The sequence below is a fragment of the Panulirus ornatus genome, chromosome 7, assembly GCF_036320965.1.
Source record: "Panulirus ornatus isolate Po-2019 chromosome 7, ASM3632096v1, whole genome shotgun sequence".
Classification (NCBI taxonomy): Eukaryota; Metazoa; Arthropoda; class Malacostraca; order Decapoda; family Palinuridae; genus Panulirus; species Panulirus ornatus.
Genome location: NC_092230.1, coordinates 11,246,754 through 11,273,587, shown reverse-complemented (window position 1 = coordinate 11,273,587; position 26,834 = coordinate 11,246,754). Strand labels below are relative to the sequence as shown.

General features: G+C 42.4%; 1 protein-coding gene across 2 annotated transcripts in view; it reads right to left on the bottom strand.

Annotated features, from left to right (window-relative positions):
• LOC139749413 (uncharacterized) overlaps positions 1-26,834 on the bottom strand; it is a 172,338-nt gene that overhangs the window by 41,415 nt on the left and 104,089 nt on the right. For both annotated transcript variants that reach the window (XM_071663249.1, XM_071663248.1), the window contains exon 4: positions 3,122-3,296. In XM_071663249.1, coding sequence (XP_071519350.1) covers positions 3,122-3,296 — 175 coding nt within the window. The remainder of the gene's footprint in view (positions 1-3,121; positions 3,297-26,834) is intronic.

The following is a 26,834-nucleotide window of genomic DNA, read 5'->3' as shown; positions in this document are numbered from 1 at the left end:
TTGTTGTCTTTTCCTAGTGCTACGTCGCACACATGAGGGGGGAGGAGGTTGTTATTTCATTGTGGCGAAGGTGGCGATGGGAAGGAATAAAGGCAGGCTATGAATTATGTACATGTGTATATATGTATATGTCTGTGCGTGTATATATATGTATACGTTGAGATGTATAGGTATGCATATTTGCGTGTGTGGACGTGTATGTATATACATGTGTATGTGGGTGGGTTGGGCCATTCTTTCGTCTGTTTCCTTGTGCTACCTCGCTAACGCGGGAGACAGCGACAAAGCAAAATAAATAAATAAATCGTGATGGGTGAATTGAATGCAAAGGTGAATAATTTGGCAGTTGAGGGAATAATTGGAGTACATGGGTGTTCAGTGTTGTAAATGGAAATGGTGAAGAGCTTATAAATTTGTGCACTGAAAAAGGACTGATGATTGGGAACACCTAGTTTAAAAACAGACATATACCTAAGTATACGTATGTAAGTAAGAGAGATGGCTAAAGAGTGTTATTGGCTTACGTGTTAATTGACAGGCACGTGAGAGAGACTTTTGGATGTTAATGTGGATGAGAGGTGCAACTGGAGGGATGTCTGAGCATTAGCTTGTGGAGGCTAAGGTGAAGATTTGTAGAGGTTTTCAGAAAAGAAGAGAGAATGTTGGGGTGAAGAGAGTGGTGAGAGTAAGTGAGCTTGGGAAGGAGACTTGTGTGAGGAAGTACCAGGAGAGACTGAGTACAGAATGGAAAAAGGTGAGAACAAAGGACATAAGGGGAGTGGGGGAGGAATGGGATGTATTTAGGGAAGTAATGATGGATTGCACAAAAGATGCTTGTGACATGAGAACCATGAGAGGTGGGCAGATTAGAAAGGGTAGTGAGTGGTGGGATGAAGAAGTAAGATTATTAGTGAAAGGGAAGAGAGAGACATTTGGATGATTTTTGAAGGAAAAATGCAAATGAGTGGGAGATGTATAAAAGAAAGAGGCAGGAGGTCACGAGAAAGGTGCAAGAGGTGAAAAAGAGGGCAAATGAGAGCTGGATAGAGTATCATTAAATTTTAGAGAGAATAAAAAGATGTTTTGGAAGGAGGTAAATAAAGTGCATAAGACAAGGGAACAAATGGGAACACCAGTGAAGGGGGATAATGGGGAGGTGATAACAAGTAGTGGTGATGTGAGAAGGAGATAGAGTGAATATTTTGAAGGTTTGTTGAATGTGTTTGATGATAGAGTAGCAGATATAGGGTGTTTTGGTCAAAGTGGTGTGCAAAGTGAGAGGGTTAGGGAGAATGATTTGGTAAAAAGAGAAGAGGTAGTAAAAGCTTTATGGAAGATGAAAGCTGGCAAGGCAGCAGGTTTGGATGGTGGAATCTATTAAAAATGGGGGTGACTGTCTTGTTGACTGGTTTGTAAGGTTATTGAATGCATGTATAACTCATGGTGAGGTGCCTGAGGATTGGCGGAATGCTTGCATAGTGCCATTGTACAAAGGCAAAGGGGATAAAAGTGAGTGCTCAAATTACAGAGGTATAAGTTTGTTGAGTATTCCTGGGAAATTATATGGGAGGGTATTGATTGAGAGGGTGAAGGCATGTACAGAGCATCAGATTGGGGAAGAGCAGTGTGGTTTCAGAAGTGGTAGAGGATGTGTGGATCAGGTGTTTGCTTTGAAGAATGTATGTGAGAAATACTTAGAAAAGGAAATAGATTTGTATGTAGCATTTATGGATCTGGAGAAGGCATATGATGGAGCTGATAGAGATGTTCTGTGGAAGGTATTAAGAATATATGGTGTGGGAGGCAAGTTGTTAGAAGTAGTGGAAAGTTTTTATCGAGGACGTAAGGCATGTGTACGAGTAGGAAGAGAGGAAAGTGATTGGTTCTCAGTGAATGTCAGTTTGCTGAAGGGGTGCGTGATGTCTCCATGGTTGTTTAATTTGTTTATGGATGGGGTTGTTTGAGAGGTGAATGCAAGAGTTTTGGAGAGAGGGGCACGTATGCAGTCTGTTGTGGATGAGAGAGCTTGGGAAGTGAGTCAGTTGTTGTTTGCTGATGATACAGTGCTGGTGGCTGATTCGTGTGAGAAACTGCAAAAACTGGTGACTGAGTTTGGTAAAGTATGTGAAAGAAGAAAGCTGAGAGTAAACGTGAATAAGAGCAAGGTTATTAGGTACAGTAGGGTTGAGGGAAAAGTCAATTGGGAGGTAAGTTTGAATGGAGAAAAACTGGAGGAAGTGAAGTGTTTTAGATATCTGGGAGTGGATTTGGCAGCGGATGGAACCATGGAAGCGGAAGTTAGTCATAGGGTGGGGGAGGGGGCATAAGTTCTGGGAAGTGGGAGACTAAATTGGAGGTGGAAAGATGGAGTGAAAAAGATTTTGAGTGATTGAGGCCTAAACATGCAGGAGGGTGAAAGGCATGCAAGGAATAGAGTGAATTGGAACAACGTGTTATACTGGGGTCAACGTGCTGTCAATGGATTGAACCAGGGCATGTGAAGCGTCTGGAGTAAACCATGGAAAGTTCTGTGGGGCCTGGATATGGAAAGGGAGCTGTGGTTTCGGTGCATTATTACATGACAGCTAGAGATTGCGTGTGAAAGAATGTGGCCTTTGTTGTCTTTTCCTAGTGCTACCTTGTGCACATGCGGGGGTAGGGGGTTCTCATTTCATGTGTGGCGGAGTGGCGATGGGAATGAATACGGGCAGCAAGTACGAATTATGTACATGTGTATATATGTATATGTCTGTGTGTGTATATATATGTATACGTTGAGATGTATAGGTATATATATGTGCGTGTGTGGACGTGTACGTATGTACATGTGTATGTGTGGGGGTTGGGCCATTCTTTCATCTGTTTCCGTGTGCTACCTCACTAATGCAGGAGACAGCGACAAAGTATAATAAATGAATAAATATATATATATGTGTGTGTGTGTGTGTGTGTGTGTGTGTGTGTGTGTGTGTGTGCAGGAAGCCAGGATGTTCGGTTTCCAGACTGGCTATCTTCACACATTCAAGTCAGCAAAGTTTGGAAACAAAAAGGGTCACTGTATGACAACTTGGCAATTACTTCCTATCACAATTTCATGACTGCTACTTCAATCTGAACATACCAATTTAATAATCTTGACCTTGACCTTGCGTTTCTTCCGTAGCCTCTTCTCTTTATGCGTCAAAGCAGGTGGAGGTGGGGAATGTATTTCCTCTCCTCCTGATGGAGATGTGCCCTCTCCTGGCAATATCCCATCAGCAAATTTAACAGCCTTAGGTTGATAATCATCTCGGTATCTGTGAAAAATGAATAACTATTTGATTGGAATTACACTTGATTACACTTAATAAATCAAGTAAAATATCACATCAACAAACAATGCCACTGAATACTGCAGTTTAAACCTTTCACTGTTTTATCATTCATATGATGCCCTCAGAGCTCATTATATGACATTTTAATACCTTATGCCCTCATCTGAAATCCTACCTGATGTCCACTTCCAACAGTTACCCATATGTCATTACCTGCATCCTATCATAGCTGGAAAATATATTATGCACCTTAGTAACCCATTAGTTATCATGAAAATGTATGTGTATGATATGTATGATACACATGGTGACTGATTTATACAGTTATGAGGAAAATATGAGAACAATGGAAGAAAGGGGAGTGGGGGAGGAATGGGATGTATTTAGGGAATCAGTGATGGATTGCGCAAAAGATGCTTGTGGCATGAGAAGAGTGGGAGGTGGGTTGATTAGAAAGGGTAGTGAGTGGTGGGATGAAGAAGTAAGAGTATTAGTGAAAGAGAAGAGAGAGGCATTTGGACGATTTTTGCAGGGAAAAAATGCAATTGAGTGGGTGATGTATAAAAGAAAGAGACAGGAGGTCAAGAGAAAGGTGCAAGAGGTGAAAAAAAGGGCAAATGAGAGTTGGGGTGAGAAAGTATCATTAAATTTTAGGGAGAATAAAAAGATGTTCTGGAAGGAGGTAAATAAAGTGCGTAAGACAAGGGAGCAAATGGGAACTTCAGTGAAGGGCGCAAATGGGGAGGTGACAACAAGTAGTGGTGATGTGAGAAGGAGATGGAGTGAGTATTTTGAAGGTTTGTTGAATGTGTTTGATGATAGAGTGGCAGATATAGGGTGTTTTGGTCGAGGTGGTGTGCAAAGTGAGAGGGTTAGGGAAAATGATTTGGTAAACAGAGAAGAGGTAGTGAAAGCTTTGCGGAAGATGAAAGCCGGCAAGGCAGCAGGTTTGGATGGTATTGCAGTGGAATTTATTAAAAAAGGGGGTGACTGTATTGTTGACTGGTTGGTAAGGTTATTTAATGTATGTATGACTCATGGTGAGGTGCCTGAGGATTGGCGGAATGCGTGCATAGTGCCACTGTACAAAGGCAAAGGGGATAAGAGTGAGTGCTCAAATTACAGAGGTATAAGTTTGTTGAGTATTCCTGGTAAATTATATGGGAGGGTATTGATTGAGAGGGTGAAGGCATGTACAGAGCATCAGATTGGGGAAGAGCAGTGTGGTTTCAGAAGTGGTAGAGGATGTGTGGATCAGGTGTTTGCTTTGAAGAATGTATGTGAGAAAAACTTAGAAAAGCAAATGGATTTGTATGTAGCATTTATGGATCTGGAGAAGGCATATGATAGAGTTGATAGAGATGCTCTGTGGAAGGTATTAAGAATATATGGTGTGGGAGGAAAGTTGTTAGAAGCAGTGAAAAGTTTTTATCGAGGATGTAAGGCATGTGTACGTGTAGGAAGAGAGGAAAGTGATTGGTTCTCAGTGAATGTAGGTTTGCGGCAGGGGTGTGTGATGTCTCCATGGTTGTTTAATTTGTTTATGGATGGGGTTGTTAGGGAGGTAAATGCAAGAGTTTTGGAAAGAGGGGCAAGTATGAAGTCTGTTGGGGATGAGAGAGCTTGGGAAGTGAGTCAGTTGTTGTTCGCTGATGATACAGCGCTGGTGGCTGATTCATGTGAGAAACTGCAGAAGCTGGTGACTGAGTTTGGTAAAGTGTGTGGAAGAAGAAAGTTAAGAGTAAATGTGAATAAGAGCAAGGTTATTAGGTACAGTGGGGTTGAGGGTCAAGTCAGTTGGGAGGTGAGTTTGAATGGAGAAAAACTGGAGGAAGTAAAGTGTTTTAGATATCTGGGAGTGGATCTGGCAGCGGATGGAACCATGGAAGCGGAAGTGGATCATAGGGTGGGGGAGGGGGCGAAAATTCTGGGGGCCTTGAAGAATGTGTGGAAGTCGAGAACATTATCTCGGAAAGCAAAAATGGGTATGTTTGAAGGAACAGTGGTTCCAACAATGTTGTATGGTTGCGAGGCGTGGGCTATGGATAGAGTTGTGCGCAGGAGGATGGATGTGCTGGAAATGAGATGTTTGAGGACAATGTGTGGTGTGAGGTGGTTTGATCGAGTGAGTAACGTAAGGGTAAGAGAGATGTGTGGAAATAAAAAGAGCGTGGTTGAGAGAGCAGAAGAGGGTATTTTGAAGTGGTTTGGGCACATGGAGGATGAGTGAGGAAAGATTGACCAAGAGGATATATGTGTTGGAGGTGGAGGGAGCAAGGAGAAGAGGGAGACCAAATTGGAGGTGGAAAGATGGAGTGAAAAAGATTTTGTGTGATCGGGGCCTGAACATGCAGGAGGGTGAAAGGAGGGCAAGGAATAGAGTGAATTGGAGCGATGTGGTATACCGGGGTTGACGTGCTGTCAGTGGATTGAATCAAGGCATGTGAAGCGTCTGGGGTAAACCATGGAAAGCTGTGTAGGTATGTATATTTGCGTGTGTGGACGTATGTATATACATATGTATGGGGGGGGTTGGGCCATTTCTTTCGTCTGTTTCCTTGCGCTACCCCGCAAACGCGGGAGACAGCGACAAAGTATAAAAAAAAGAAAAAAAAAAAATATATATATATATATATATATATATATATATATATATATATATATTATCCCTGGGGATAGGGGTTTAAGAATACTTCCCACGTATTCCCTGCGTGTCGTAGAAGGCGACTAAAAGGGGAGGGAGCGGGGGGCTGGAATTCCTCCCCTCTCGTTTTTTTTTTAAATTTTCCAAAAGAAGGAACAGAGGGGGGCCAGGTGAGGATATTCAAAAAAAGGCCCAGTCCTCTGTTCTTGGCGCTACCTCGCTAATGCGGGAAATGTCAAATAGTTTAAAAAAAAAAAAATAAATAAATATATATATATATATATATATATATATATATATATATATATATATATATATATATATATTTTTTTTATACTTTGTCGCTGTCTCCCGCGTTTGCGAGGTAGTGCAAGGAAACAGACGAAAGAAATGGCCCAACCCACCCCCATACACATGTATATACATACGTCCACACACGCAAATATACATACCTACACAGCTTTCCATGGTTTACCCCAGACGCTTCACATGCCTTGATTCAATCCACTGACAGCACGTCAACCCCGGTATACCACATCGCTCCAATTCACTCTATTCCTTGCCCTCCTTTCACCCTCCTGCATGTTCAGGCCCCGATCACACAAAATCTTTTTCACTCCATCTTTCCACCTCCAATTTGGTCTCCCTCTTCTCCTCGTTCCCTCCGCCTCCGACACATATATCCTCTTGGTCAATCTTTCCTCACTCATTCTCTCCATGTGATCAAACCATTTCAAAACATCCTCTTCTGCTCTCTCAACCACGCTCTTTTTATTTCCACACATCTCTCTTACCCTTACGTTACTCACTCGATCAAACCACCTCACACCACACATTGTCCTCAAACATCTCATTTCCAGCACATCCATCCTCCTGCACACAACTCTATCCATAGCCCACGCCTCGCAACCATACAACATTGTTGGAACCACTATTCCTTCAAACATACCCATTTTTGCTTTCCGAGATAATGTTCTCGACTTCCACACATTCTTCAAGGCCCCCAGAATTTTCACCCCCTCCCCCACCCTATGATCCACTTCCGCTTCCATGTTTCCATCCGCTGCCAGATCCACTCCCAGATATCTAAAACACTTCACTTCCTCCAGTTTTTCTCCATTCAAACTCACCTCCCAATTGAGGATGTGTGGATCAGGTGTTTGCTTTGAAGAATGTATGTGAGAAATACTTAGAAAAGCAAATGGATTTGTATGTAGCATTTATGGATCTGGAGAAGGCATATGATAGAGTTGATAGAGATGCTCTGTGGAAGGTATTAAGAATATATGGTGTGGGAGGCAAGTTGTTAGAAGCAGTGAAAAGTTTTTATCGAGGATGTAAGGCATGTGTATGTGTAGGAAGAGAGGAAAGTGATTGGTTCTCAGTGAATGTAGGTTTGCGGCAGGGGTGTGTGATGTCTCCATGGTTGTTTAATTTGTTTATGGATGGGGTTGTTAGGGAGGTGAATGCAAGAGTTTTGGAAAGAGGGGCAAGTATGAAGTCTGTTGGGGATGAGAGAGCTTGGGAAGTGAGTCAGTTGTTGTTCGCTGATGATACAGCGCTGGTGGCTGATTCATGTGAGAAACTGCAGAAGCTGGTGACTGAGTTTGGTAAAGTGTGTGAAAGAAGAAAGTTAAGAGTAAATGTGAATAAGAGCAAGGTTATCAGGTACAGTAGGGTTGAGGGTCAAGTCAATTGGGAGGTGAGTTTGAATGGAGAAAAACTGGAGGAAGTAAAGTGTTTTAGATATCTGGGAGTGGATCTGGCAGCGGATGGAAACATGGAAGCGGAAGTGGATCATAGGGTGGGGGAGGGGGCGAAAATTCTGGGAGCCTTGAAGAATGTGTGGAAGTCGAGAACATTATCTCGGAAAGCAAAAATGGGTATGTTTGAAGGAATAGTTGTTCCAACAATGTTGTATGGTTGCGAGGCGTGGACTATGGATAGAGTTGTGCGCAGGAGGATGGATGTGCTGGAAATGAGATGTTTGAGGACAATGTGTGGTGTGAGGTGGTTTGATCGAGTAATTAACGTAAGGGTAAGAGAGATGTGTGGAAATAAAAAGAGCATGGTTGAGAGAGCAGAAGAGGGTGTTTTGAAATGGTTTGGTCACATGGAGAGAATGAGTGAGGAAAGATTGACCAAGAGGATATATGTGTCGGAGGTGGAGGGAACGAGGAGAAGAGGGAGACCAAATTGGAGGTGGAAAGATGGAGTGAAAAAGATTTTGTGTGATCGGGGCCTGAACATGCAGGAGGGTGAAAGGAGGGCAAGGAATAGAGTGAATTGGAGCGATGTGGTATACCGGGGTTGACGTGCTGTCAGTGGATTGAATCAAGGCATGTGAAGCGTCTGGGGTAAACCATGGAAAGCTGTGTAGGTATGTATATTTGCGTGTGTGGACGTATGTATATACATGTGTATGGGGGTGGGTTGGGCCATTTCTTTCGTCTGTTTCCTTGCGCTACCTCGCAAACGCGGGAGACAGCGACAAAGCAAAAAAAAAAAAAAAAAAAATATATATATATATATTCTTTCATACTATTCGCCATTTCCCGCGTTAGCGAGGTAGCGCTAAGAACAGAGGACTGGGCCTTGGAGGGAATATCCTCATCTGGCCCCCTTCTCTGTTCCTTCTTTTGGAGAAATGAAAAAAAAAAAAAAAAAAAAAAACGAGAGGGGAGGATTTCCAGCCCCCCGCTCCCATATATATCTATATATATATATATATATATATATATATATATATATATATATATATATATATATATATATATATATAAATATTTCCCTGGGGATAGGGGAGAAAGAATACTTCCCACGTATTCCCTGCGTGTCGTAGAAGGCGACTAAAAGGGAAGGGAGCGGGAGGCTGGAAATCCTCCCCTCTCGTTTTTTTTTTTTTTTTCCTTTTTTTTCCCCAAAAGAAGGAACAGAGAAGAGGGCCAGGTGAGGATATTCCCTCAAAGACCTAGTCCTCTGTTCTTAACGCTACCTCGCTATCGCGGGAAATGGCAAATAGTATGAAAGAAAAAAAAAAGATATATATATATATATATATATATATATATATATATATATATATATATATATATATATATGAGGTATAAGTTTGTTGAGTATTCCTGGTAAACTATATGGGAGGGTATTGATTGAGAGGGTGAAGGCATGTACAGAGCATCAGATTGGGGAAGAGCAGTGCGGTTTCAGAAGTGGTAGAGGATGTGTGGATCAGGTGTTTGCTTTGAAGAATGTATGTGAGAAATACTTAGAAAAGCAAATGGATTTGTATGTAGCATTTATGGATCTGGAGAAGGCATATGATAGAGTTGATAGAGATGCTCTGTGGAAGGTATTAAGAATATATGGTGTGGGAGGCAAGTTGTTAGAAGCAGTGAAAAGTTTTTATCGAGGATGTAAGGCATGTGTACGTGTAGGAAGAGAGGAAAGTGATTGGTTCTCAGTGAATGTAGGTTTGCGGCAGGGGTGTGTGATGTCTCCATGGTTGTTTAATTTGTTTATGGATGGGGTTGTTAGGGAGGTAAATGCAAGAGTCCTGGAAAGAGGGGCAAGTATGAAGTCTGTTGGGGATGAGAGAGCTTGGGAAGTGAGTCAGTTGTTGTTCGCTGATGATACAGCGCTGGTGGCTGATTCATGTGAGAAACTGCAGAAGCTGGTGACTGAGTTTGGTAAAGTGTGTGGAAGAAGAAAGTTAAGAGTAAATGTGAATAAGAGCAAGGTTATTAGGTACAGTAGGGTTGAGGGTCAAGTCAATTGGGAGGTGAGTTTGAATGGAGAAAAACTGGAGGAAGTGAAGTGTTTTAGATATCTGGGAGTGGATCTGTCAGTGGATGGAACCATGGAAGCGGAAGTGGATCATAGGGTGGGGGAGGGGGCGAAAATTTTGGGAGCCTTGAAAAATGTGTGGAAGTCGAGAACATTATCTCGGAAAGCAAAAATGGGTATGTTTGAAGGAATGGTGGTTCCAACAATGTTGTATGGTTGCGAGGCGTGGGCTATGGATAGAGTTGTGCGCAGGAGGATGGATGTGCTGGAAATGAGATGTTTGAGGACAATGTGTGGTGTGAGGTGGTTTGATCGAGTAAGTAACGTAAGGGTAAGAGAGATGTGTGGAAATAAAAAGAGCGTGGTTGAGAGAGCAGAAGAGGGTGTTTTGAAATGGTTTGGGCACATGGAGAGAATGAGTGAGGAAAGATTGACCAAGAGGATATATGTGTCGGAGGTGGAGGGAACGAGGAGAAGAGGGAGACCAAATTGGAGGTGGAAAGATGGAGTGAAAAAGATTTTGTGTGATCGGGGCCTGAACATGCAGGAGGGTGAAAGGAGGGCAAGGAATAGAGTGAATTGGAGCGATGTGGTATACAGGGGTTGACGTGCTGTCAGTGGATTGAATCAAGGCATGTGAAGCGTCTGGGGTAAACCATGGAAAGCTGTGTAGGTATGTATATTTGCGTGTGTGGACGTGTGTATGTACGTGTGTATGGGGGTTGGGCCATTTCTTTCGTCTGTTTCCTCGCGCTACCTTGCAATCGCGGGAGACAGCGACAAAGTATAAAAAAAAAAAAAAAAAAAAAATATATATATATATATATATATATATATATAAATATATATATCCCTGGGGATAGGGGAGAAAGAATACTTCCCACGCATTCCTCACGTGTCGTAGAAGGCGACTAAAGGGGACGGGAGCGGGGGGCCAGAGACCCTCCCCTCCTTGTATTTTGAATTTCTAAAAGGGGCAACAGAAGGAGGAGTCACGCGAGGAGTGCTCATCCTCCTCGAAGGCTCAGATTGGGGTGTCTAAATGTGTGTGGATGTAACCAGGATGAGAAAAAAGGAGAGATAGGTAGTATGTTTGAGGAAAGGAACCTGGATGTTTTGGCTCTGAGTGAAACGAAGCTCAAGGGTAAAGGGGAAGAGTGGTTTGGGAATGTCTTGGGAGTAAAGTCAGGGGTTAGTGAGAGAACAAGAGCAAGGGAAGGAGTAGCACTACTCCTGAATCAGGAGTTGTGGGAGTATGTTATAGAGTGTAAGAAAGTAAATTCTAGATTGATATGGGTAAAACTGAAAGTTGATGGAGAGAGATGGGTGATTATTGGTGCATATGCACCTGGGAATGAGAAGAAAGATCATGAGAGGCAAGTGTTTTGGGAGCAGCTGAATGAGTGTGTTAGTGGTTTTGATGCACAAGACCGGGTTATAGTGATGGGCGATTTGAATGCAAAGGTGAGTAATGTGGCAGTTGAGGGAATAATTGGTATACATGGAGTGTTCAGTGTTGTAAATGGAAATGGTGAAGAGCTTGTAGATTTATGTGCTAAAAAAGGACTGGTGATTGGGAATACCTGGTTTAAAAAGCAAGATATACATAAGTATACGTATGTAAGAAGGAGAGATGGCCAGAGAGCGGTATTGGATTACGTGTTAATTGATAGACGCACGAAAGAGAGACTTTTGGATGTTAATGTGCTGAGAGGTGCAACTGGAGTGATGTCTGAGAATAAAAAGATGTTTTGGAAGGAGGTAAATAGAATGTGCAAGACAAGGGAGCAAATGGGAACTTCAGTGAAGGGGGCTAATGGGGAGGTGATAACAAGTAGTGGTGATGTGAGAAGATGGAGTGAGTATTTTGAAGGTTTGTTGAATGTGTTTGATGATAGAGTGGCAGATATAGGGTGTTTTGGTCGATGTGGTGTGCAAAGTGAGAGGGTTAGGGAAAATGATTTGGTAAATAGAGAAGAGGTAGTAAAAGCTTTACGGAAGATGAAAGCCAGCAAGGCAGCAGGTTTGGATGGTATTGCAGTGGAATTTATTAAAAAAGGGGGTGACTGTATTGTTGACTGGTTGGTAAGGTTATTTAATGTATGTATGATTCATGGTGAAGTGCCTGAGGATTGGCGGAATGCGTGCATAGTGCCATTGTACAAAGGCAAAGGGGATAAGAGTGAGTGCTCAAATTACAGAGGTATAAGTTTGTTGAGTATTCCTGGTAAATTATATGGGAGGGTATTGATTGAGAGAGTGAAGGCATGTACAGAGCATCAGACTGGGGAATAGCAGTGTGGTTTCAGAAGTGGTAGAGGATGTGTGGATCAGGTCTTTCCTTTGAAGAATGTATGTGAGAAATACTTAGAAAAACAAATGGATTTCCATGTAGCATTTATGGATCTGGAGAAGGCATATGATAGAGTTGACAGAGATGCTCTGTGGAAGGCATTAAGAATATATGGTGTGGGAGGCAAGTTGTTAAAAGCAGTGAAAAGTTTTTATCGAGGATGTAAGGCATGTGTACGTGTAGGAAGAGAGGAAAGTGATTGGTTCTCAGTGAATGTAGGTTTGCGGCAGGGGTGTGTGATGTCTCCATGGTTGTTTAATTTGTTTATGGATGGGGTTGTTAGGGAGGTGAATGCAAGGGTTTTGGAAAGAGGGGCAAGTATGAAGTCTGTTGGGGATGAGAGAGCTTGGGAAGTGAGTCAGTTGTTGTTCGCTGATGATACAGCGCTGGTGGCTGATTCATGTGAGAAACTGCAGAAGCTGGTGACTGAGTTTGGTAAAGTGTGTGAAAGAAGAAAGTTAAGAGTAAATGTGAATAAGAGCAAGGTTATTAGGTACAGTAGGGTTGAGGGTCAAGTCAATTGGGAGGTAAGTTTGAATGGAGAAAAACTGGAGGAAGTAAAGTGTTTTATATATCTGGGAGTGGATCTGGCAGCGGATGGAACCATGGAAGCGGAAGTGGATCATAGGGTGGGGGAGGGGGCGAAAATTCTGGGAGTCTTGAAGAATGTGTGGAAGTCGAGAGCATTATCTCGGAAAGCAAAATTGGGTATGTTTGAAGGAATAGTGGTTCCAACAATGTTGTGTGGTTGCGAGGAGTGGGCTATGGATAGAGGTGTGTGCAGGAGGATGGATGTGCTGGAAATGAGATGTTTGAGGACAATGTGTGGTGTGAGGTGGTTTGATCGAGTAAGTAACGTAAGGGTAAGAGAGATGCGTGGAAATAAAAAGAGCGTGGTTGAGAGAGCAGAGGAGGGTGTTTTGAAATGGTTTGGGCACATGGAGAAAATGAGTGAGTAAAGATTAACCAAGAGGATATATGTGTCGGAGGTGGAGGGAACGAGGAGAAGTGGGAGACCAAATTGGAGGCGGAAAGATGGAGTAAAAAAGATTTTGTGTGATCGGGGCCTGAACATGCAGGAGGGTGAAAGGAGGGCAAGGAATAGAGTGAACTGGATCGATGTGGTATACCGGGGTTGACGTGCTGTCAGTGGGTTAAATCAGGGCATGTGAAGCGTCTGGGGTAAACCATGGAAAGCTGTGTAGGTATGTATATTTGCGTGTGTGGACGTGTGTATATACATGTGTATGGGGGTGGGTTGGGCCTTTTCTTTTGTCTGTTTCCTTGCGCTACCTCACAAACGCGGGAGACAGCGGCAAAAAAAATATATATCTATACACATATATATATATATATATATATATATATATATATATATATATATATATATATATATATATATATATATTTACAAGTACCCAAGAAGAATTATGGCTTATAAAATCACATGTTATCCCTGGGGATAGGAGAGAAAGAATACTTCCCATGTCTTCCCTGCGTGTCGTAGAAGGCGACTAAAAGGGGAGGGAGTGGGGGGCTGGAAATCCTCCCCTCTCGTTTTCTTTAATTTTCTAAAAGAAGGAACAGAGAAGGGGGCTAGGTGAGGATATTCCCCTAAAGGCTCAGTCCTCTGTTCTTAATGCTACCTTGCTAAAGCGGGAAATGGCAAATAGTTTGAAAAAAAAAAAAAAAATATATATATATATATATATATATATATATATATATATATATATATATATATATATATATATATATATATATTATTATTATTATTATTATTTTGCTTTGTTGCTGTCTCCCGCGTTTGCGAGGTAGCACAAGGAAACAGACGAAAGAAATGGCCCAACCCACCCCCATACTCATGTATATACATACATGTCCACACACGCAAATATGCATACCTATACATCTCAATGTACACATATATATACACACACAGACACATACATATATGCCCATGCACACAATTCACACTGTCTGCCTTTATTCATTCCCATCGCCACCTTGCCACACATGGAATACCATCCCCCTCCCCCCTCATGTGTGCGAGGTAGCACTAGGAAAAGACAACAAAGGCCCCATTCGTTCACACTCAGTCTCTAGCTGTCATGCAATAATGCCCGAAACCACAGCTCCCTTTCCACATCCAGGCCCCACACAACTTTCCATGGTTTACCCCAGACACTTCACATGCTCTATATATGTATGTATATATATATATATATATATATATATATATATATATATATATATATATATATATATATATATTAAAAAAGGGGGTGACTGTATTGTTGACTGGTTGGTAAGGTTATTTAATGTATGTATGACTCATGGTGAGGTGCCTAAGGATTGGCGGAATGCGTGCATAGTGCCATTGTACAAAGGCAAAGGGGATAAGAGTGAGTGCTCAAATTACAGAGGTATAAGTTTGTTGAGTATTCCTGGTAAATTATATGGGAGGGTATTGATTGAGAGGGTGAAGGCATGTACAGAGCATCAGATTGGGGAAGAGCAGTGTGGTTTCAGAAGTGGTAGAGGATGTGTGGATCAGGTGTTTGCTTTGAAGAATGTATGTGAGAAATACTTAGACAAGCAAATGGATTTGTTTGTAGCATTTATGGATCTGGAGAAGGAATATGATAGAGTTGATAAAGATGCTCTGTGGAAGGTATTAAGAATATATGGTGTGGGAGGCAAGTTGTTAGAAGCAGTGAAAAGTTTTTATCGAGGATGTAAGGCATGTGTACGTGTAGGAAGAGAGGAAAGTGATTGGTTCTCAGTGAATGTAGGTTTGCGGCAGGGGTGTGTGATGTCTCCATGGTTGTTTAATTTGTTTATGGATGGGGTTGTTAGGGAGGTGAATGCAAGAGTTTTGGAAAGAGGGGCAAGTATGAAGTCTGTTGTGGATGAGAGAGCTTGGGAAGTGAGTCAGTTGTTGTTCGCTGATGATACAGCGCTGGTGGCTAATTCATGTGAGAAACTGCAGAAGCTGGTGACGAGTTTGGTAAAGTGTGTGAAAGAAGAAAGTTAAGAGTAAATGTGAATAAGAGCAAGGTTATTAGGTACAGTAGGGTTGAGAGTCAAGTCAATTGGGAGGTAAGTTTGAATGGAGAAAAACTGGAGGAAGTAAAGTGTTTTAGCCTGGGAGCCTTGAAGAATGTGTGGAAGTCGAGAACATTATCTCGGAAAGCAAAAATGGCTATGTTTGAAGGAATAGTGGTTCCAAAAATTTTGTATGGTTGCGAGGCGTGGGCTATGGATAGAGTTGTGCGCAGGAGGGTGGATGTGCTGGAAATGAGATGTTTGAGGACAATGTGTGGTGTGAGGTGGTTTGATCGAGTAAGTAATGTAAGGGTAAGAGAGATGTGTGGAAATAAAAAGAGCGTGGTTGAGTTTGGTAAAGTGTGTGAAAGAAGAAAGTTAAGAGTAAATGTGAATAAGAGCAAGGTTATTAGGTACAGTACGGTTGAGGGTCAAGTCAATTGGGAGGTAAGTTTGAATGGAGAAAAACTGGAGGAAGTAAAGTGTTTTAGCCTGGGAGCCTTGAAGAATGTGTGGAAGTCGAGAACATTATCTCAGAAAGCAAAAATGGCTATGTTTGAAGGAATAGTGGTTCCAACAATGTTGTATGGTTGCGAGGCGTGGGCTATGGATAGAGTTGTGCGCAGGAGGGTGGATGTGCTGGAAATGAGATGTTTGAGGACAATGTGTGGTGTGAGGTGGTTTGATCGAGTAAGTAATGTAAGGGTAAGAGAGATGTGTGGAAATAAAAAGAGCGTGGTTGAGTTTGGTAAAGTGTGTGAAAGAAGAAAGTTAAGAGTAAATGTGAATAAGAGCAAGGTTATTAGGTACAGTAGGGTTGAGGGTCAAGTCAATTGGGAGGTAAGTTTGAATGGAGAAAAACTGGAGGAAGTAAAGTGTTTTAGCCTGGGAGCCTTGAAGAATGTGTGGAAGTCGAGAACATTATCTCGGAAAGCAAAAATGGGTATGTTTGAAGGAATAGTGGTTCCAACAATGTTGTATGGTTGCGAGGCGTGGGCTATGGATAGCTTTGCGGAAGATGAAAGCCGGCAAGGCAGCAGGTTTGGATGGTATTGCAGTGGAATTTATTAAAAAAGGGGGTGACTGTATTGTTGACTGATTGGTAAGGTTATTTAATGTATGTATGACTCATGGTGAGGTGCCTGAGGATTGGCGGAATGCGTGCATAGTGCCATTGTACAAAGGCAAAGGGGTTAAGAGTGAGTGCTCAAATTACAGAGGTATAAGTTTGTTGAGTATTCCTGGTAAATTATATGGGAGGGTATTGATTGAGAGGGTGAAGGCATGTACAGAGCATCAGATTGGGGAAGAGCAGTGTGGTTTCAGAAGTGGTAGAGGATGTGTGGATCAGGTGTTTGCTTTGAAGAATGTATGTGAGAAATACTTAGAAAAGCAATGGATTTGTATGTAGCATTTATGGATCTGGAGAAGGCATATGATAGAGTTGATAGAGAGGCTCTGTGGAAGGTATTAAGAATATATGGTGTGGGAGGAAATTTGTTAGAAGCAGTGAAAAGTTTTTATCGAGGATGTAAGGCATGTGTACGTGTAGGAAGAGAGGAAAGTGATTGGTTCTCAGTGAATGTAGGTTTGCGGCAGGGGTGTGTGATGTCTCCATGGTTGTTTAATTTGTTTATGGATGGGGTTGTTAGGGAGGTAAATGCAAGAGTTTTGGAAAGAGGGGCAAGTATGAAGTCTGTTGGGGATGAGAGAGCTTGGGAAGTGAGTCAGTTGTTGTTCGCTGATGATACAGCGCTGGTGGCTGATTCATGTGAGAAACTGCAGAAGCTGGTGACTGAGTTTGGTAAAGTGTGTGAAAGAAGAAAGTTAAGAGTAAATGTGAATAAGAGCAAGGTTATTAGGTACAGTAGGGTTGAGGGTCAAGTCAATTGGGAGGTGAGTTTGAATGGAGAAAAATTGGAGGAAGTGAAGTGTTTTAGATATCTGGGAGTGGATCTGGCAGCGGATGGAACCATGGAAGCGGAAGTGGATCATAGGGTGGGGGAGGGGGCGAAAATCCTGGGGGCCTTGAAGAATGTGTGGAAGTCGAGAACATTATCTCGGAAAGCAAAAATGGGTATGTTTGAAGGAACAGTGGTTCCAACAATGTTGTATGGTTGCGAGGCGTGGGCTATGGATAGAGTTGTGCGCAGGAGGATGGATGTGCTGGAAATGAGATGTTTGAGGACAATGTGTGGTGTGAGGTGGTTTGATCGAGTGAGTAACGTAAGGGTAAGAGAGATGTGTGGAAATAAAAAGAGCGTGGTTGAGAGAGCAGAAGAGGGTGTTTTGAAGTGGTTTGGGCACATGGAGAGGATGAGTGAGGAAAGATTGACCAAGAGGATATATGTGTCGGAGGTGGAGGGAACAAGGAGAAGAGGGAGACCAAATTGGAGGTGGAAAGATGGAGTGAAAAAGATTTTGTGTGATCGGGGCCTGAACATGCAGGAGGGTGAAAGGAGGGCAAGGAATAGAGTGAATTGGAGCGATGTGGTATACCAGGGTTGACGTGCTGTCAGTGGATTGAAGCAGGGCATGTGAAGCGTCTGGGGTAAACCATGGAAAGCTGTGTAGGTATGTATATTTGCGTGTGTGGACGTATGTATATACATGTGTATGGGGGTGGGTTGGGCCATTTCTTTCGTCTGTTTCCTTGCACTACCTCGCAAACGCGGGAGACAGCGACAAAGTATAATAAAAATAAATAAATATATATAAATATCCCTGGGGATAGGGGAGAAAGAATACTTCCCATGTATTCCCTGCGTGTCGTAGAGGGCGACTAAAAGGGGAGGGAGCAGGGGGCAGGAAATCCTCCTCTCTCGTTTTTTTTAATTTTCCAAAAGAAGGAACAGAGAAGGGGGCCAGGTGAGGATATTCCCTCAAAGGCCCAGTCCTCTGTTCTTAACTCTACCTCGCTAACGCGGGAAATGGCGAATAGTTTGAAAGAAAAAAAAAAGAATATATATATATCAAGATTCTGAAATGAAGCAGAAGAGTACACCTTTGATGAGGCTTACCCATGATGGCAGGGAGAGTGCAGAGCTCTCACTGTAGGTCTTGTTCCATGAATAAGACCCTCAGCAGCCAACTGCATTACATAATTATCTATCCTTGGTTCATCTGGGACTGACTTCAACCAAATATCAAGTACATTTTACATGCTTCTGTTGTTGTTCCATGCATTTTCTTTTTATATTTCCCAAACATTCTGGGTGATCATTTCCAGTATGTTCCATGGTATTACTGAAGACTTAATAACCATGTATCTTCTTTGTTGAGAGGCTTTCAGGTTTAAAACATTTTCTTTTATATATCAAATTTTTTGTAATGCACAGATCATCATATGTCTGTCTACCTGTCTATAGTTCTGATGTCCATTCCCTATGGGAACTCCTACGAGGAGAGTGGCCATGGCAAAACAGTCTCCACTTATCCCTGTTCTCACATGCTTCCCTTGAATACACCACTCCATGCATTCTTCCCCCATTTCTCTCCCTGTGGTACTCTTCCACTCTATTTTGTCATGTTACAGGTGGTCTTCCTCTCACATCAACCCTTAATTGTGCTATCATACACTCTCCTTGTAAATTCCCCATCTTGCATTCTTTCCATAAGTCCAAACGATCTCAAAACATTATGTTTCAACCACTCTACCACATAAAAATTCATTCCCTTTGCATCTCTTTTACTTTATTACCATACTAAATCTCTCATACACCCTCTCATTTATTTTTTTCATTCAAACTCCTCTCAAATAATGCATTCCCACAACCAGGATTCTTAACCTCTGTTTCAGGAGGACTATGCTGTCCCTTAATCTTTTCTTCATTTCTGTATTCACACCTCTACCCTTCATTCTTCTATTAAGGGACCCAATGACTCTTCTAACTAGCATCAATCTCTCCCTTATCTGCCCTTCCATAACACCAAACTTACCTAAGATAGCTTCTAAATCCCTATACTTTATCAGCTCTTCCAGTCTTTCTTGCCCATATATCTATAACACAGTTTAGTACACTTTATTCTCTCACTCTATAGGTCTTTGCAAAATATATGCTATCACCCTGTTTTCTTTCAAACATCATTACTTTAGTTTTACTCTCATTTATCTCCACTTGCCTACACTTACAAACATCATAAAACACACTCACAAGCTTCTGCAACTCTACAAACATCATAAAACACACTCACCTGCAACTCATCTTCACACAACAAACAGCACAGTATCATCTGCAAACAAGCTTATCACTAGCCACCATACCTCACCACTGCACTCCATTTGTACACCCATGTTCCCTAATTTTCCTTTTATCTGTCTTATCACTCCATCCATGTATATGTTAAAAAGCATGTAACATCACACCCACATGTATAACTTTCTCCATATATACGTTAAAAAGCCTATGACATCAACCCAAATGTACACCTTTCTTTTCTAATTTCTAATCTCTTCTTTTCTAAGAGTGGGAGTTTGATAAGATTGTAAGAAAGTAAATTCTAGATTGATGTGGGTAAAACTGAAAGTGGATGAAAGAGATGGGTGATTATTGGTGCTTATGCACCAGGTCATGAGAAAAAAGATTATGAGGCAAGTGTTTTGGGAGCAGCTGAGTGAGTGTGTCAGCAGCTTTGATACAGAAGACCGGGTATTAGTGATGGGTGATTTAAATGCAAATGTGAGTAATGTGGCACTTGAGGATATAATTGGTGTATATGGGGTGTTCAATGTTGTGAATGGAAATGGTGAAGAGCTTGTGGATTTGTATGCTGAAAAAAGACTGGTGACTGGGAATACCTGGTTTAAAAAGAGAGATATACATAAATATATGTGTGTGAGTAGGAGAGATGGATTATGTGTTAATTGACAGGAATGTAAAAGAGACACTTCAGGGTGTTAATGTGCTGAGAGGGGCAGCTGGAGGGATGTCTGATCACTATCTTGTGGGGATGAGGGTGAATATTAGTAGAGGTTTTCAATAAAGAAAAAAGAATGTTGAGGAAAAGAGAGTGGTTAGAGTAAGTGAGCTTGGAAAGGAGACTTGTGTGAGGAAGTACCAGGAGTGATTGAGAGTACAATGGCAAAAGGTGAGAGCAAATGATGAGAGGGGAGTGAGTGAGGAATGGGATGTATTTAGGGAAGCAGTGATTGCATATGCAAAAGATGCATGTGGCATGAGAAAGGTGGGAGGCGGGCAGATTAGAAAGAGTAGTGAGTGGTGGGATGAAGTAAAGTTGTTAGTGAGAGAGAAAAGAGAGGCATTTGCATGATACTTGCAAGGAAGGAAAGCAAATGACTGGGAGATATATAAAAGAAAGCGGAAGGAGGTCCAGAGGAAAGTGCAAGGGTTGAAAAAGAGGGCAAATGAGAGTTGGGATGAGAGAGTATAATCAAACTTTAGGGAGAATAAAAAAATGTTTTAGAAGGAGGTAAATAATGTGCATAAGACTAGAGAACAAATGAGAACATCAGTGAAGGGGGCAAGGGGCAAGTAATAACAGGTAGTGATGAAGTGAGAATGAGATGGAGTGACTATTTTAAGGGTCTGTTGAATGCATTTGATGATAGAGTGGCAGATGTAGGGTGTTTTGGTCAAGGTGGTGTGCAAAGTGAAAGCATCAGGAAGAATGGTTTGGTTAAGAAGGAAGGGGGTAACGTAGGCTTTGCGGAAGATGAAATCTGGCAAGGCGGTGGTTTGGATGGTATTGCCGTAGAATTTATTAAGGAAGTGAACATGTTGTTGCTTGGTTGGTATGGATATTCAGTGTATGTAACGATGATGTACAAAGGCAAAGGGGACAAAGGTGAGTGCTCAAATTACAGAGATAGGGGATAGGGGAGAAAGAATACTTCCCACGCATTCCTCAGTGTCGTAGAAGGCAACTACAGGGGATGGGAGCGGGGGGCTACAAACCCTCCCCTCCTTGTATTTCAACTTTCTAAAAGGGGAAACAGAAGAAAGAGTCACATGGCAAGTGCTCATCCTCCTCGAAGGCTCAGAGTGGGGTGTCTAAATGTGTGTGGATGTAACCAAGATGAGAAAAAAGGAGAGATAGGTAGTATGTTTAAGGAAAGGAACCTGGATGTTTTGGCTCTGAGTGAAACGAAGCTCAAGGGTAAAGGGGAAGAGTGGTTTGGGAATGTCTTGGGAGTAAAGTCAGGGGTTAGTGAAAGGACAAGACCAAGGGAAGGAGTAGCACTGCTCATGAAACAGGAGTGGTGGGAGTATGTGACAGAGTGTAAGAAAGTAAATTCTAGATTGATATGGGTAAAATTGAAAGTTGATGGAGAGAGATGGGTGATTATTGGTGCATATGCACCTGGGCATGAGAAGAAAGATCATGAGAGGCAAGAGTTTTGGGAGCAGCTGAATGAGTGTGTTAGTGGTTTTGATGCACGAGACCAGGTTATAGTGATGGGTGATTTGAATGCAAAGGTAAGTAATGTGGCAGTTGAGGGAATAATTGGTATACATGGGGTGTTCAGTGTTGTAAATGGAAATGGTGAAGAGCTTGTGGATTTATGTGCTGAAAAAGGACTGGTGATTGGGAATACCTGGTTTAAAAAGCGAGATATACATAAGTATACGTATGTAAGTAGGAGAGATGGCCAGAGAGCGTTATTGGATTATGTGTTAATTGATAGGCGTGCGAAAGAGAGACTTTTGGATGCTAATGTGCTGAGAGGTGCAGCTGGAGGGATGTCTGATCATTATCTTGTGGAGGCGAAGGTGAAGATTTGTAGAGGTTTTCAGAAAAGAAGAGAGAATGTTGGGGTGAAAAGAGTGGTGACAGTAAGTGAGCTTGGGAAGGAGACTTGTGTGAGGAAGTACCAGGAGAAACTGAGTACAGAATGGAAAAGGTAAGAACAAAGGAGGTAAGGGGAGTGGGGGAGGAATGGGATGTATTTAGGGAAGCAGTGATGTCTTGTGCAAAAGATGCTTGTGGCATGAGAAGCATGGGAGGTAGGCAGATTAGAAAGGGTAGTGAGTGGTGGGATGAAGAAGTAAGATTATTAGTGAAAGAGAAGAGAGAGGCATTTGGACGATTTTTGCAGGGAAAAAATGCAAATGGGTGGGAGATGTATAAAAGAAAGAGGCAGTAGGTCAAGAGAAAGGTGCAAGAGGTGAAAAAGAGGGCAAATGAGAGTTGGGGTGAGAGAGTATCATTAAATTTTACGGAGAATAAAAAGATGTTTTGGAAGGAGGTAAATAAAGTGCTTAAGACGAGGGAGCAAATGGGAACTTCAGTGAAGGGGGCTAATGGGGAGGTGATAACAAGTAGTGGTGATGTGAGAAGGAGATGGAGTGAGTATTTTGAAGGTTTGTTGAATGTGTTTGACGATAGAGTGGCAGATATAGGGTGTTTTGGTCGAGGTGGTATGCAAAGTGAGAGGGTTAAGGAAAATGATTTGGTAAACAGGGAAGAGGTAGTAAAAGCTTTATGGAAGATGAAAGCCGGCAAGGCAGCGGGTTTGGATGGTATTCCATTGGAATTTATTAAAAAAGGGGGTGACTGTATTGTTGACTGGTTGGTAAGGTTATTTAATGTATGTATGATTCATGGTGAGGTGCCTGAGGATTGGCGGAATGCGTGCATAGTGCCATTGTACAAAGGCAAAGGGGATAAGAGTGAGTGCTCAAATTACAGAGGTATAAGTTGGTTGAGTATTCCAGGTAAATTATATGGGAGGGTATTGATTGAGAGGGTGAAGGCATGTACAGAGCATCAGATTGGGGAAGAGCAGTATGGTTTCAGAAGTGGTAGAGGATGTGTGGATCAGGTGTTTGCTTTGAAGAATGTATGTGAGAAATACTTAGAAAAGCAAATGGATTTGTATGTAGCATTTATGGATCTGGAGAAGGCATATGATAGAGTTGATAGAGAGGCTCTGTGGAAGGTATTAAGAATATATGTTGTGGGAGGCAAGTTGTTAGAAGCAGTGAAAAGTTTTTATCGAGGATGTAAGGTATGCGTACGACTAGGAAGAGAGGAAAATGTTTGGTTCTCAGTGAATGTAGGTTTAATTTGTTTAATTTGTTTATGGATGGGTTGTCAGGGAGGTGAAAGCAAGAGTTTTGGAAAGAGGGGAAAGTATGCAGTCTGTTGTGGATGAGAGAGCTTGGGAAGTGAGTCAGTTGGTGTTCGCTGATGATACAGCACTTGTGGCTGATTCATGTGAGAAACTGCAGAAGCTGGTGACTGAGTTTGGTAAAGTGTGTGAAAGAAGAAAGTTGACAGTAAATGTGAATAAGAGCAAGGTTGCTAGGTACAGTAAGGTTGAGGGTCAAGTCAATTGGGAGGTAAGTTTGAATGGAGAAAAACTGGAGGAAGTAAGGTGTTTTAGATATCTGGGAGTGGATCTGGCAGCGGATGGAACCATGGAAGCAGAAGTGAATCATAGGGTGGGGGAGGGGGTGAAAATTCTGGGAGCCTTGAAGACTGTGTGGAAGTCGAGAACATTATCTTAGAAAGCAAAAATGGGTATGTTTGAAGGAATAGTGGTTCCAACAATGTTGTGTGGCTGCAAGGCGTGGGCTATGGGATAGAGTTGTGCGCAGGAGGGTAAACATACTGGAAATGAGATGTTTGAGGACAATATGTGGTGTGAGGTGGTTTGATCGAGTAAGTAATAATAGGGTAAGAGAGATGTGTGGTAATAAAAAGAGTGTGGTTGAGAGAGCAGAAGAGGGTGTTTTGAAGTAGTTTGGTCACATGGAGAGAATGAGTGAGAAAAGATTGACAAAGAGGATACATGTGTCAGAAGTGGAGGGAATGAGAAGTGGGAGACCAAACTGGAGGTGGAAAGATGGAGTGAAAAAGATTTTGAGTGATCGGGGCCTGAACATGCTGGAGGGTGAAAGGCGTGCAAGGAATTGGAACGATGTGGTATATGGGGGTTGACGTGCAGTCAATGGATTGAACCAGGGCATGTGAAGCGTCTGGGGTAAACCATGGAAAGTTGTGTGGGGCCTGGTTGTGGAAAGGGAGCTGTGGTTTCGGTGCATTATTACATGACAGCTAGAGACTGAGTGTGAACGAATGGGGCCTTTGTTGTCTTTTCCTAGCGCTACCTCACACACGAGGGGGGTACGGGTTGTTATTTCATGTGTGGCGAGGTGGTGATGGGAATGAATAAAGGCAGACAGTATGAATTATTGTTTGTTGAGTATTCCTGGTAAATCATATGGGAGGGTATTGATTGAGAGGGTGAAGGCATGTACAGGGCATCAGATTGGGGAAGAGCAGTGTGGTTTCAGAAGTGGTAGAGGATGTGTGGATCAGGTGTTTGCTTTGAAGAATGTATGTGAGAAATACTTAGAAAAGCAAATGGATTTGTATGTAGCATTTATGGATCTGGAGAAGGCATATGATAGAGTTGATAGAGATGCTCTGTGGAAGGTATTAAGAATATATGGTGTGGGAGGAAAGTTGTTAGAAGCAGTGAAAAGTTTTTATCGAGGATGTAAGGCATGTGTACGTGTAGGAAGAGAGGAAAGTGATTGGTTCTCAGTGAATGTAGGTTTGCGGCAGGGGTGTGTGATGTCTCCATGGTTGTTTAACTTGTTTATGGATGGGGTTGTTAGGGAGGTGAATGCAAGAGTTTTGGAAAGAGGGGCAAGTATGAAGTCTGTTGGGGATGGGAGAGCTTGGGAAGTGAGTCAGTTGTTGTTCGCTGATGATACAGCGCTGGTGGCTGATTCATGTGAGAAACTGCAGAAGCTGGTGACTGAGTTTGGTAAAGTGTGTGAAAGAAGAAAGTTAAGAGTAAATGTGAATAAGAGCAAGGTTATTAGGCACAGTAGGGTTGAGGGTCAAGTCAATTGGGAGGTGAGTTTGAATGGAGAAAAACTGGAGGAAGTGAAGTGTTTTAGATATCTGGGAGTGGATCTGGCAGCGGATGGAACCATGGAAGCGGAGGTGGATCATAGGGTGGGGGAGGGGGCGAAAATTCTGGGAGCCTTGAAGAATGTGTGGAAGTCAAGAACATTATCTCGGAAAGCAAAAATGGGTATGTTTGAAGGAATAGTGGTTCCAACAATGTTGTATGGTTGCGAGGCGTGGGCTATGAATAGAGTTGTGCGCAGGAGGATGGATGTGCTGGAAATGAGATGTTTGAGGACAATGTGTGGTGTGAGGTGGTTTGATCGAGTAAGTAACGTAAGGGTAAGAGAGATGTGTGGAAATAAAAAGAGCGTGGTTGAGAGAGCAGAAGAGGGTGTTTTGAAATGGTTTGGGCACATGGAGAGAATGAGTGAGGAAAGATTGACCAAGAGGATATATGTGTCGGAGGTGGAGGGAACGAGGAGAAGAGGGAGACCAAATTGGAGGTGGAAAGATGGAGTGAAAAAGATTTTGTGTGATCGGGGCCTGAACATGCAGGAGGGTGAAAGGAGGGCAAGGAATAGAGTGAACTGGAGCGATGTGGTATACCGGGGTTGACGTGCTGTCAGTGGATTGAATCAGGGCATGTGAAGCGTCTGGGGTAAACCATGGAAAGCTGTGTAGGTATGTATATTTGCGTGTGTGGACGTATGTATATACATGTGTATGGGGGTGGGTTGGGCCATTTCTTTCGTCTGTTTCCTTGCGCTACCTCGCAAACGCGGGAGACAGCGACAAAGCAAAAAAAAAAAAAAAAAGTATGAATTATGTGCATGAATATATATGTATATGTCTGTGTGTGTTTATATATGTATACTTTGAGATGTATAGGTATGTATATTTGCGTGTGTGGGCATGCATGTAAAATACATGTGTATGTGGGTGGGTTGGGCCATTCTTTCGTCTGTTTCCGTGTGCTACCTCGCTAACGTGGGAGACAGCAACAAAGCAAAATAAATAAATAAATAAGTAACCATCATGGTGAACTGCCTGAGGATTAGTGGAATGCATGCAAAGTGCCACTATAAAGGGAAAGGGGATAAAGGTGAGTGTTCAAATTACTCAGGTATAAGTTGCTGAGTATTCCTGGGAAACTGTGAGGGAGGGTATTGAGAGGATGAAGGCATGCACAGAGCATCAGACTGGAGAGCAGTGGGGTTTCAGAAGTGGTAAAGGATGTGTGGATCAGGAGTTTGCTTTGAAGAATATGTGAGAAATACTTAGAAAACAAGTGGATTTGTATGTAGCATTTATGGGTCTCGAAAAGGCTTATGATAGGGTTGATGCAGATGCTTTGTGGAAGGTCTTATGAGTATATGGTATGGGAAGTAAGCTGCTAGAAGCAGTGGAAAGTTTATACCAAGGAATATGAGAAGAAAGGGAGAAGAGTGATTGGTTCCCAGTGAAGGTTGGTCTGCAGCAGGGGTGTGCAAGTCCCCATGGATGTTTAATTCCTTTATGGATGGGTTGGTACTGGAGGTAAATGCAAGAGTATGCAGTCTGTTAGGGATGAGAGGGCCTGGGAAGTAAGTCAGTTTTTGTTTGCTGATGATACAGCTCTAGTAGCTGAATCGAGTGAGAAACTGCAGAAGTTGGTGACTGAGTTTGGGAAAAAGTGTGAAAGGAGTAAGTTGAAAGTAAATGTGAATAAGAGCAAGGTTATTAGGTTCAGTGGGGTGGAAGGACAAGTTAATTGGAATGTGAGTCTGAATGGAGAAAAATTGGAGGAAGTGAAGTGTTTTAGACACCTGGCAGTAGATTTAGTAGCAAATGGTACCATGGAAGCGGAAGTGAGTCACAGGGT